Raw genomic sequence first — 13265 nt, forward strand, 5'->3', positions numbered from 1 at the left:
CCTATCCTCCCCGCACCCCTCCCCCATCACACACACACACGTCCCTATCCTCCCCGCACCCCTTCCCCATCCCACACACACACCACACACGTCCCTATCCTCCCCCATCACACACACACACACACACACGTCGCTATCCTCCCCACACCCCTCCCCCATCCCACACACACACACGTCCCTATCCTCCCCGCACCCCTCCCCCATCACACACACACACACACACACACACACACACACCCCTATCCTCCCCGCACCCCTCCCCCATCACACACACACACACACACACCCCTATCCTCCCCGCACCCCTCCCCCATCACACACACACGTCCCTATCCTCCCCGCACCCCTCCCCCATCACACACACACACACACACACACGTCCCTATCCTCCCCGCACCCCTCCCCCATCACACACACACACACACACACACACACACGTCCCTATCCTCCCCGCACCCCTCCCCCATCACACACACACACACACACACACACACACGTCCCTATCCTCCCCGCACCCCTCCCCCATCACACACACACACACGTCCCTATCCTCCCCGCACCCCTCCCCCATCACACACACACACACACACACACGTCCCTATCCTCCCCGCACCCCTCCCCCATCACACACACACACACGTCCCTATCCTCCCCGCACCCCTCCCCCAACCCACACACACGTCCCTATCCTCCCCGCACCCCTCCCCCAACCCACACACACGTCCCTATCCTCCCCGCACCCCTCCCCCATCCCACACACACGTCCCTATCCTCCCCGCACCCCTCCCCCATCCCACACACACACACACCAGACACGTCCCTATCCTCCCCCATCACACACACACACACGTCGCTATCCTCCCCACACCCCTCCCCCATCCCACACACACACGTCCCTATCCTCCCCGCACCCCTCCCCCATCCCACACACACACGTCCCTATCCTCCCCGCACCCCTCCCCCATCCCACACACACACGTCCCTATCCTCCCCGCACCCCTCCCCCATCCCACACACACACGTCCCTATCCTCCCCGCACCCCTCCCCCATCCCACACACACACGTCCCTATCCTCCCCGCACCCCTCCCCCATCACACACACACACACACACACACACACCCCTATCCTCCCCGCACCCCTCCCCCATCACACACACGTCCCTATCCTCCCCTCCCCCATCACACACACACACACGTCCCTATCCTCCCCGCACCCCTCCCCCATCACACACACACGTCCCTATCCTCCCCGCACCCCTCCCCCATCACACACACACACACACGTCCCTATCCTCCCCGCACCCCTCCCCCATCACACACACACACACGTCCCTATCCTCCCCGCACCCCTCCCCCATCACACACACACACACACACACACACACGTCCCTATCCTCCCCGCACCCCTCCCCCATCACACACACACACACGTCCCTATCCTCCCCGCACCCCTCCCCCATCACACACACACACACGTCCCTATCCTCCCCGCACCCCTCCCCCATCACACACACACGTCCCTATCCTCCCCACACCCCTCCCCCATCTCACACACACACACACACACACGTCCCTATCCTCCCCGCACCCCTCCCCCATCACACACACACACGTCCCTATCCTCCCCGCACCCCTCCCCCATGCCACTCCCACACGTCCCTATCCTCCCCCATCACACACACACACACACACACGTGTCCCTATCCTCCCCGCACTCCTCCCCCATCACACACACACGTGTCCCTATCCTCCCCGCACCCCTCCCCCATCTCACACACACACACGTGTCCCTATCCTCCCCGCACCCCTCCCCCATCTCTCACACACACACACACACGTGTCCCTATCCTTCCCGCACCCCTCCCCCATCCCAGCACACACACACGTCCCTATCCTCCCCGCACCCCTCCCCCATCCCAGCACAGACGTCCCTATCCTCCCCGCACCCCTCCCCCATCCCAGCACACCCCCATCCTGTTAGAACTTGGTGTATTCAGGCCTGCGTATTTACGCACGTAAAAGGAAACGCAACATATCCTATTTTAGTCTGCATTATGGATTGAAATTAGCAATTAAAAGGTGGAGGCAGCATATACATACGCAGGGAACCATAGGATACATACTTTTTCACTGGGCATTTGTGTATAGAACCAAACATGGGCTCTAATGTATTTTTTTTTTTTTTTTTAAATGCATGCGCAGAAGAAAAAAAACAAAAAAAACACAATACGCAGAGAATACACAAATTTCGATCCATGAAAATGCTGTATATTTCACGAACTGAAACTAAATACAACTGAAGAAATCCTAGGAGTTAAAATGAAATTTAAGGAAAAAAAAAAAAAAGGTTATTCTGCTATTTAGCTGAAAGTGTTTCTAGCAACCGTGAAGATGTACAGGCATCGGAGCAACGGAAATAGAGCACTTCAATATCCAGAGGACCAAGACACAAAATTCAATTAACCCTTAGTAACCTCAACACGTCTCTATTGACCCCACTAGTGGGCTTTAAACCTACATAAATGTTTTAAGGCCCCTGCTCCAATAGCCAGAAATGACGAAACCTCTGATCCTGGCAGTTTAACCCCTTACCTGACACAATCAGCAATCACAGCATGTAACATAGTATGCTAGGCTGAATGAAGACTATGTCCATCTAGTTCAGCTCATTTCAATCCCCTAGTTGATCCAGAGGAAGGCAAACCCCCTCCGAGGCAGAAGCCAATTAGCCCATTTGGGGGAAAATTCCTTCCCGAGTCCATAATGGCAATCAGACTATCCCTGGATCAATCTCTAATAGTTCCCATCTCCCTGTATACCCGGATTAACAATGAACCTAAGATTTTTATCAGAATTATCCCTTGATCAACTTTTGATGGTTCCTACCCAACTTTAAGCCCCGGAACTACAAACACGCTGGTCACCTAATGTCTATATCCTGTAATATCCTTCCGCTTGAGAAAGACGTCTAGTCCCCTCTTAAACTCAATAGATTTTGCCATAACCATGTCCTCAGGCAGAGTGTTCACAGTCTCACTGCTCTTACAGTAAAGAACCCCCTTCTGTGTTAGTGATGAAACCTGCTTTCTTCTAAACTTAGCGGATGCCCTCTTTTTACCGAAGTCCTGGGTATAAACAGATCGTGGGAGAGATCCTTGTATTGTCCCCTCATGTATTTATACATATTTGATTGCCCCTTAGCCGTTTTTTTCCAGGATGAATAATCCTAATTTTGATAGCCTCTCTGGGTATTCCAGTCCTCCTCTCATTCCATTTATTAATTTAGTTGCCCTTCTTTGAACCCCCTCAAGCATTGTAACATCTTTCCTGAGCACCAGTGTCCAGAACTGTACACAGTATTCCATGTGGGGCCTGACAAGTGCCTTATATAGTGGAAGAATAATGTTGTCATCCTTAGCCCCTATACCTCTTTTAATGCACCCCAAGACTTTATTCAGCAGCTGGCTGGCATTGGTTTCTCCAGTTCAATCTACAGTCCACTAGTACCCCCAGGTCTTTTCCCTTATCACTTCGCCCTAGCTGTACCCAATTTAGTGTCTATTGGCGACATCAGTTTCTCCTGCCCATGTGCATAACCTTACATTTATTCGCATTGAACTTCATTTGCCATTTTCCTGCCCAAGCCCCCCGCATGTCCAGGTCCTTTTATAGCCGCACATTGTCCTCCTTTATATTAATTGTCTTATATAATTTTGTATCATCTGCAAATATTGATATTTTACTGTGCAGTCCCTCTATCAGGTCATTGATAAATATATTGAACAGAATGGGGCCTAGTACTGAACCCTGTGGCACTCCGCTAGTGACGGTGGCCCAATCCGAGTACGAATCATTTATCATCCCCCTCTGCTTCCTTTTTCTGAGCCAGTTCTTTACCCAGATACACGTTTTCACCCAGTCAGAGCTTCCTCATTTTATATATCAACCTATTATGCGGCACGGTGTCAAATGCTTTAGAGAAATCCAGATATACAAGATCAATAGACTCTCCCAGGTCCAGCTTAGAGCTTACTTCATCATAGAAGCTGATCAGATTGGTCTGACATGATTGACCCCTCATGAACTATGCTCGTGAGGAGTTATTCCCTTGTTCTCCTTGAGGTATTCTAGGCTGGTGTCTCAGAAACGCCTAAAATATTTTTCCAGTTATTGAAGTGAGACTTACCAGCCTGTAGTTACCAGGCTCTCTTTTAGACCCCTTTTTGTAAATTGTAACCACGTTGGCAATGCGACAATCCAATAGTACAACCCTGATCTTGATAGTGTCCACAAATATAAGAAACAGCGGTCTAGCTAACACATCACTTAGTTCCTCTTTAAATTCTTGGGTGTATTCCATCTGGACCAGGCGATTTGTCGATTTTAATCCTTTTTAACCGTCTCTGCACTTCCTCCTGTGTTAGGTATGCAATATGTAGCAGGGGGTTCACTTTATTCCCCTGAATCTGATTTGACATTTCCTTTTCGTTCATGAATACACTTGAAAAAAAAAAAACATTTAATAGATTTGTCTTCCCCTTTCCCCATCGTCTTCTACAATTTCCCCTGCATTATTCGTTAAAGGGCCAGTGCTCTCAGCGCAAATCCTTTTGCTGTTAATATAAATGAAGTATAGTTTAGGGTTATTTTTGCTCTCTTTGGCAATAATTCTTTCTGCCTCCCCCTTAGCAATTTTATTCTTTCCTTTACATACCGGTGTATAAGATGACCTTTTAACCCCAGAGAATGTTCTCCAAGGTCAGGGGTCGTCTTATACGCCGGGTATAAGCTGTAGAGAGGAGAGAAAAAAAAAAAAAGGACTCACCTCCCGCGGAGTTAGTGGCTAAAGCTGTAAATGGCTAACTCAGCGCCAGCTTTCATTGGCTAACTCAGACGGCGTCAGCCAATCACAGCATCAGCTTTCTCGAGGCGGGGATTTCAAGCCCCACATCCAGAAGCAATGCTCTGTCGGCGAGGAGGAGGGAGCGACAGCCTACTGCAGCGCCACAGAACTGTCTCTCTCCCCCCCCCCCCCCACCCCCCCTCTACACCGTATTCCCGGCGTATCAGTCGACAGTTGGGGGGGTTTGTCTTATACGCCCAGTCGCCTTTTAAAGCGGAATATAAGGCATTTTGTTTTTTTTCCTCTATGATTTTTTGCGTTTCTTCACTGCCTTCTTGTTTTAGTAGTTTAACCCCTTAGTGACGGAGCTTTTTTGCTTTTTTCCATTTTTGTTTTTTCCTACTCCCTTTTAAAAAAATCGTAGCTCCTTAATTTATCCATCGACGTCGCTGTATGTGGGCTTGTTTTTTGCGGGATGAGTTGTATTTTTCAATGGCAGTATTTATTGTACCATATAATTTACTGAAAAATTTTTTAAAAATTCTTAGCGTAGAGAAATGGAAAAAACACGACATTCCACCATCTTTCGGTGCGTCCTGTTTCTACAGCACACAAATTGCAACAAAAACGACCTGATAGTTTTATTCTATGGGTCAGTACGATTGCTACGATACCTACGATACCAAACTTGTATAGAATTTTTTTTGCTTTAGTACTTGTATTTTTTTTTTAAAGATATTTCATTTTTTTCAATTATTTTCTGCGGTCATTTTGTGCACGCAATACCTTTATTATTTCGTCGATGTAGTTGAGCAAGGGCTCGTTTTTTGCGGGATGTCCTGAAGTTTCCGATTGTATTCCAAATTGATACTTACGACTTTTTGATCACTTTTTACTGCGTTTTTTCTGGGAGACAGGGTAACTAAAGTGTATTTCTGGCGTTCTTTATTTTTTTTTTTCAGACGACGTTCACCGTGCGGGAAAAATAATGCACTACTTTGATAGTTCGGACTTTTATGGACGCGGCGATATCAAATACATATTTTTATTTTATGATTTTGATTTTTTAATAATGGATATGGCAAAAGGGGGGGGGGGGGTGATTTAAACTTTTATAACTTTTTTTAACAATTAAAAAAACTTTTATTTTTTTTACATTACTTTGAAGTCCCCCTGGGGGACTTTAACATGCGATGCTTTGATCGCTCCTGCAGTATGACGTAATGCTATAGCATTACGTCATACTGCTTTTTTACAGGCAGTCTTTCAAGCCACCCTGTATGGATGGCTTGATAGGCAGTCTGCTAAGGCAAAAAAAAAAGAGAATATAAAAAAAAAAAAAAGGAAAAAAAAAAACCTTTATGCTTTTTTTCATATTAGCATGAAAAAAGTTTAAAAAAATAATAAAACCCCACATATTTGGTATTGTCGCGTCCGTAACGACGCGTACAATAAGTTGAACATGCCTTTGATTGTGTACGGAAAAAAGCGTTAAAAAAAAAAAAACGGAGCATTTTGCTTCCCTGAAAACACAATAAAAGTGATCAAAAAAGCCGTATGTACCCCAAAATGGTACCAATAAAAACTACAGCTCGTCTCGCAAAAAATAAGCCCTCACAGAGCTCTGTACACAAAAAAATTTAAAAAAAAAAGTTACAGGACTTTGAATGCAGCGATTTAGAAAAAAAAAAAAAAAAAAAAGATTTCCAAAAAAAGGTTTTTATTGCATAAAAATGGAAAAACCTAAAAAATAAAAAGTAAGAATTTTGGTATCGCAACTGTACCAACCAGCAGGAAAAAATGGATTGCGTCATTCATGCTGCATGATTAACGCTGTAAAAAAAAAAAAAAAATACATAAATGGCAGAATTGATGCGTTTTCTCTCCCTGCTATCATTCAAAAAAATAAAAGTTTTACAATATAGTCAATGTACCCAAAAGTGGCAATGATAAAAACTACAGTTCGCCATGCAAAAAGCAAGCCCTTATACGACTGTCGACGGAAAAAAAAAAAAAAATGTTATGACTTGAAAAATGGAGAAGAAAATCTGCCAAAAATCGTTGCGTCCTTAAGCCCAAAATAGGCCATTTCATTAAGGGGTTAATTGTTCTCAAGAGCTCATCACCCTTGTGAGATAAGTAAGCAAAAGATAGGGAGAGGGGCCTCCTTCTGGCATCCCCATGTGCAATTTCAAGGTACCAATGTTTCAGGCTGCCATAGGAAAACCTTACAAAGGCCTTCATGTTGGCTGTGCAATTTAGCCAATTAAGCCCCACCTCTGCTGTCATAGGTTCAGTACAATGCACTACATAATAGTGTACTATTCTAGCGATCAAATGATCAAATCTACAAGAGCCCTTGAGGGACCAAAAAAAAAATAAAAATTGTGTCAAGGAAAGTTCAATCAAGTTTAAAAAAAAAAAAGGAGGGGGGTGATTTTAACAGACCTGCTGCTAAACTCCCTACCACCTCGAGGAGCTCCCGTAGGAGCTTGTATGCAACGGAAATACGCCCATGTGAACTGGTGCATTGTAAGCCAATGCATCAGAGGGTCAGAGTATATCGGCCAGACGCAAAAAGGCAGCTGATATACGCCCGTGTGAATAAGCCCTAAAATAAAGTTAGCAAAAAAAAAAGTTTAAAAAAAAATTATGTAAAAACATAAAATCAGCACTACCATGTTTGTAATAACCCGGACAATGAAGAAAACAAAACAAAAACAAAAACAAAAAAAAACACCACACTTTATCACACGTCAGAATTGCCTTTTCTTTTGTTCAACTTCCAAAAAACATAACTATTCCTGCAAAAATCAAGACCTCACAGAGCTGCACTGACAGATAAATAAAAATGATACAACAATATCGTGCTGATCCAGATGGTTAGCTTATTTTTACTGATTGGTGGACACTTAAAACAAAACCCCAAGACACAATGGTGGACTTTCTGGACATTTTTCCCCCATCTCCACACCCCCAAACAAAATGTATTACAAAATTATAAATCATGTACCCCGAAGTGGTGCTATTACAATATACAACTCCTATGGCTGCATCAACAGCTTATGGCTCCTGCAATGCAACAATTAAGGCACAACTAAGTTGGTCACAAAGGGGTTAAGGAGTTCTGCTAACAATAGATGTGTCCCTCTCTTCTATGTATTTAAAGCTAGCTCAAACAAGGTGGGTCAACAATAATTGACCAGTTAGCTGGGAACAGGCCAGGGCCATGGAAGGTAAGCAGCGGTGACTCAGAACACCACTATTCAGGTACACCCTCCCGCTTGTCGCAGCATGCTCAGGGTTTCAGTACCGCCAGGACTTGCATTCGGCCTCACCTCGTGCTGCGGTGACATCTCTCTGCAGGACACACACGTACAGTTGAAGGGTGAGCTGTGGCGTTGAACCAAGAAAGGCCTGGATAACAGCTGTGCGCTTAAAGGCATTGCGGTGCGTTGCCAACCTTCTCAATGAATGCCCCACTTCTCGTTCCTCTTCTTCAGACTCTCCCCAGCCACGTAAATGCTTTTTGCGAGAGATGCTTACATACGGCTCTTCTTCACGACCCATCTGACAGTATACCATTAGGGCCTCCACGCATCTACAGGACAGTGTAGTGGGACATTGTTATCACTTTAAATGATAAGACATGCTGAAGATTTATGCTGAAACATACTGCTGCAACAATTACAAACATTTCTGCAACCAAAACTACCTCCAGTAACACAATCGGCAGGATGAGTACAATGTAACAGTTGTAAGCTACGTCCAGCAACCCGGTCAACGGGATGAGAACAATAATAAATCACCTGAAAGCACTGTGGAATAAGTTGGCGCTATACAAATAAGTTTTTTTTTAGATTCATTCTTAAGTATAAGCCTTACATTCCCATTAAGAATCATTCATAGTATGCAGATGTGTGATGTCTCGCAATCAAATTTTTGTCTAGTCTTAAAAAAAATAAAAAGAAACTTTCAGAAGGCCCCCCGACTGCCATGCCACCTGCACAGCTCCCTTCTCAAGAAGGGGGGGGGTTCAAATACCGCTGTCAAAGGGTTAACAGCCTCAATCAGCTGCATGGCATGTTGGGGATGTTGCCAGAAGTATTGTAACACAAACACTTTAGGGAGGTGACTAGGGGGTTAAAGCATGATCTCACACTGCACAGGTAAGGCCGCCTGCAGACGGGCGGAAATTCTGCGGTGGGATTTCTGACGGAATTTCCCCCCGTGGAAGCTGCCATAGGCAGACGGCCGCGATTTGCTTGCACAGCAAACAAACAGCGGCATGGTCCGCACAGAAATCTCACGACCCAGCCGCCAGCTCCGGTCTGCGCATGTGCCAACTGCCCGGCAGCCAGCACATCAAACAGCCGAAGCCGCGGAAGCAGGCGAGTATGAGCTGCTCTCTGCAGGGGCTCGAGTCAGGTCCCGCTACGAGAATTCTCGCAGCCGAATCCGGCCCAGCCGTCAGCAGGTGGCTTAAGTAGTATAGGAGTATAGTATTGTGTATAATATACAAAAAAACAAAAAAAAACAGTATGTTCTATTTTACTGTATAAGGCCCAATGTTCTCTGTGGGCACGTAATAAACACTGTACCCAATTACATTACACTTCGTATCTGCGGAATTTATAAACAACTTTGCTAAGCAACATAGTGGGAAATAAGAAATAAAAATCTGCACTGACCCATGATATATCTATTCATAGTTAGAGTGCAGGGGTGGGGGCAGCCCCCAGCCATGCCCGGGCACCTACCTGATGATGGGCCCCAGCTGCAGCAGGTGAAGTAGCAGGATAAGGGGTCGGTCCCTGCCCAGGTCCCGGTGGATGAAGGTCAGGGTGAGCTGCACCATTATGGACGGCACCAGCGTGAAGACAATGGTCAGCGCCATCCACACGGTGTCCTGCGATCGCTGGTACTCGGCTATCTGCACGCCGGCGGCCGCGGTCTCCGCGCAGAACAGCAGGGTGCTCGTCAGGATAGAGAACGGTGGCAGTGTCCGCCGCCGACCGCAACCTCCATGTGCGGCTCTCGGCGCCTCGGAGAGGTGCTCCATGCTGCGCTTCTCAGGGAGTCCTCTCAGCGGTCCCCGCCGGCCTCATGGTCCACACGGCGGGAGACAACGGATCGTGTGAGCCGTGCTACAGACCGTCCGGCCTCCGCACTCACCTACAGCCGCCCTGTGATCCCGAGCAGGTGTTCCGCTCCCGTCGTGGCGTCCTAGCGCCCTCCCGCACTCACTGTGATCCCGAGCAGCAGGTGTGCAGCTCCCCGCTGAGAGGTCCTAGCGCCTTCCCGCACTCACTGTGATCCCGAGTGCTGCTCCCTCCACAGGGTCCTACTGTCCACCCGCTCTCCCGAGCGCATATTAACACTAACTGCTTCGGTTATGCACGCTGCCGATTGGCTGGAATCGGCACCACGTGACTTCACATCGTGCACGAGCAGTACAGTTCAGCAGCCGTGCACGATGAGAGCTGTGCCCACGCGTCACGTGACCCGTGACGTCATCGAGCCTTGAATTTGCCCGCGGATTCCAAGCCCTATACACCTACAGAGGAAGCTGAGGGTTGGAGCCTTTTACACAACTTAGAACGTGGGAGAGGAAGATTTGTGCGCTACGTGTGGTGAGTACCCACCTGGGATTTGTGCGCTGTGCGCTACGTGTGGTGAGTACCCACCTGAGATTAGTGCGCTGTGCGCTACGTGTGGTGAGTACCCACCTGAGATTTGTGCGCCGTGTGCTACGTGTGGTGAGTACCCACCTGAGATTTGTGTGCTGTTCGCTACGTGTGGAGACGCGGTCACCTGAGATTTGTGCGCTGTGCGCTACGTGTGGAGACGCCGTCACCTGAGATTCGTGCGCTGTGCACTACGTGTGGTGAGTACCCACCTGAGATTTGTGCGCTACGTGTGGAGACGCCGTCACCCGAGATTTGTGCGCTGTGTGGTGAGTACCCACCTGAGATTTGTGCGCTGTGCGCTACATGTGGAGACGCGGCCACCTGAGATTTGTGCGCTACGTGTGGAGACGCGGCCACCTGAGATTTGTGCGCTACATGTGGAGACGCGGCCACCTGAGATTTGTGCGCTACGTGTGGAGACGCGGCCACCTGAGATTTGTGCGCTACGTGTGGAGACGCGGCCACCTGAGATTTGTGCGCTACGTGTGGAGACGCGGCCACCTGAGATTTGTGCGCTATGTGTGGAGACGCGGCCACCTGAGATTTGTGCGCTACGTGTGGAGACGCGGCCACCTGAGATTTGTGCGCTACGTGTGGAGACGCGGCCACCTGAGATTTGTGCGCTACGTGTGGAGACGCGGCCACCTGAGATTTGTGCGCTACGTGTGGAGACGCGGCCACCTGAGATTTGTGCGCTACGTGTGGAGACGCGGCCACCTGAGATTTGTGCACTACGTGTGGAGCCGCGGCCACCTGAGATTTGTGCGCTACGTGTGGAGACGCGGCCACCTGAGATTTGTGCGCTACGTGTGGAGATGCCGTCACCTGAGATTCGTGCACTACGTGTGGTGCGTACGTCACCTGAGATTTGCGCAACGCCACCTGACGCAACCTAACTTTTTTTTGCAGATTTTTGCGCTACGTGTGGAGACGCGGCTACCTGAGATTTGTGCGCCTTTTTGCAAACTTACGTGTGGAGAGGATCCTGACGTTTGGACGCGTTTTGAGAAAAATTTTGCTTCGCTCGGACACCATCTGACATAACTCGGCGAGGTAAGCTGCTGCATCTGCCAAAATTTTCATCGCATGCATCTGCTCATACGTGCATATTTGCGCATATTAGAAGGTTTTTGCTTGCATCTGCTCATATGTGCATATTTTGCGCATATTTGCAGGTTTTTGCTTGCATCTGCTCATATGTGCATATTTTGCGCATATTTGCAGGTTTTCGCTTGCATCTGCTCATATGTGCATATTTTGCGCATATTTGCAGGTTTTTGCTTGCATTTGCACATATGCGCATATTTGCAGGTTTTCACTTGCATCTGCTCATATGCGCATATTTGCATGTTTTCATTTGCATCTGCTCATATGCGCATATTTTGCGCATATTTGCATGTTTTCGCTTGCATCTGCTCATATGCGCATATTTTGCACATATTTGCATGTTTTCGCTTGCATCTGCTCATATGCGCATATTTGCAGGTTTTGCTTGCATCTGCACATATGCGCATCTTTGCAGGTTTTCGCTTGCATCTGCTCATATGTGCATATTTTGCGCATATTTGCAGGTTTTCGCTTGCATCTCCTCATATGTGCACATTTTAATGGTTTCGCTTTCATGTGCTGAATTGCTCTCCGTTTTCCACAGGACGACTCTTGTGGAGAGGAACCTGACATGTGGCTGCGTTTTGTACAACGTTCGGAACCGGAGATTGTCGTTTTAGGTGCTGATTTCACATTTGCCCACCTTTTGGAGAGGACGACTCGTGTGGAGAGGAATTTTGCTTCGCTCGGACACCACCTGACATCACTCAGCGAGGTAAGCTGCTGCATCTGACAAATTTTACATTGCTTACATCTGCTCATGTATATGTATATGTGTGTGTATATATATGTGTGTATATGTATGTGTGTATATATAATATGATTCTTCTGTCCAGGTTGGGGGAGTAGTGGTCAATGTGAGTGGGTGGAGCAGATCTAGGGATCAGTAATACTGGTGGGATGTGACTGTTAACCTGCTGATTTTTCGTCATTTCCTGCAGATCGAACGTCCTTGAGAATGGGAAGGCTGTCCGACAGTGAAGAGACCCTCGACGTTCAGCAATCTTGAAACCCTTTGTTTTATGGACTGCTTTTTGCCTGTGACTCACCTTTTTTTTTTTTATAAGCTTTTTATTTCAAAGAATTATGACAGAGGATCCAGAAAAATGCGCAATATTTTACTACGATGGAGTAAACAGAAAAGACCTGCAAACACAGCGGCCTTTTGTTTATCAGGGAATGACACTTGGTGTAAAATCCACATTTTTAATAAATAATAAAACGTGATTTGAATTTGTTTTTTTGTTTTACCTTATTTATGTTTTCAGACTCCTGATTTCCCACACTGTAAGGCTGGCTGCACACGGCTGTGATGGGCTCCGCCATGGAATTCCGTGGCGGAGCCCGTCACGGTGGCCCCCAGAGACCCCAATACTTCCAGATCCCGAGTCCCACGTCCCGCATCACGCCTCGGCGCGCATGCGCAATAGAGCGCGTAACGTGCCGCAGCGTCATGTGACGCGCCGGCTGCGTCATATGACGCGGCTGGCGGTAGGCGTAGAGGCGGTTTCACGCTATCTTCCACTGTGCTACAGCGGAAGATAGCGTGAATGGACGGCTTCCATAGACTGCAATGGAAGCCGTCCACGCGTATACCCGCGGCAAATAGAGCATGCCGCGGGTG

The 13265-nt window shown here is 47.7% G+C and overlaps 1 protein-coding gene and 1 long non-coding RNA gene across 4 annotated transcripts; one reads left to right on the forward strand and one right to left on the reverse strand.

Moving 5' to 3' along the window:
- Positions 1 to 7352: 7352 nt before the first annotated feature.
- LOC136580582 (endoplasmic reticulum membrane adapter protein XK-like) lies at positions 7353 to 10183 on the reverse strand. The gene is made up of 2 exons (XM_066581245.1): positions 9605 to 10183; positions 7353 to 8445 (listed from the first exon to the last, which is right to left on the reverse strand). Exons 1-2 carry the CDS (start codon positions 9904 to 9906, stop codon positions 8151 to 8153), a joined length of 597 nt encoding a protein of 198 aa, XP_066437342.1. The 5' UTR covers positions 9907 to 10183; the 3' UTR covers positions 7353 to 8150.
- On the forward strand, positions 9032 to 12868 carry LOC136580583 (uncharacterized). Of its 3 annotated transcripts, none has more exons than XR_010786973.1 (4): positions 9032 to 9235; positions 11444 to 11587; positions 12186 to 12356; positions 12583 to 12868. It is a non-coding gene; the product is annotated as an uncharacterized lncRNA (long non-coding RNA). The 3 variants fall into 3 exon arrangements; XR_010786972.1 differs by lacking the exon at positions 9032 to 9235 and adding an exon at positions 10188 to 10477; XR_010786971.1 differs by lacking the exon at positions 9032 to 9235 and having other exon boundaries at positions 11232 to 11587.
- The last annotated feature ends 397 nt before the right edge of the window (positions 12869 to 13265 follow it).

The sequence above is a fragment of the Eleutherodactylus coqui genome, chromosome 10 (assembly GCF_035609145.1).
Source record: "Eleutherodactylus coqui strain aEleCoq1 chromosome 10, aEleCoq1.hap1, whole genome shotgun sequence".
In the NCBI taxonomy this organism is placed as follows: Eukaryota; Metazoa; Chordata; class Amphibia; order Anura; family Eleutherodactylidae; genus Eleutherodactylus; species Eleutherodactylus coqui.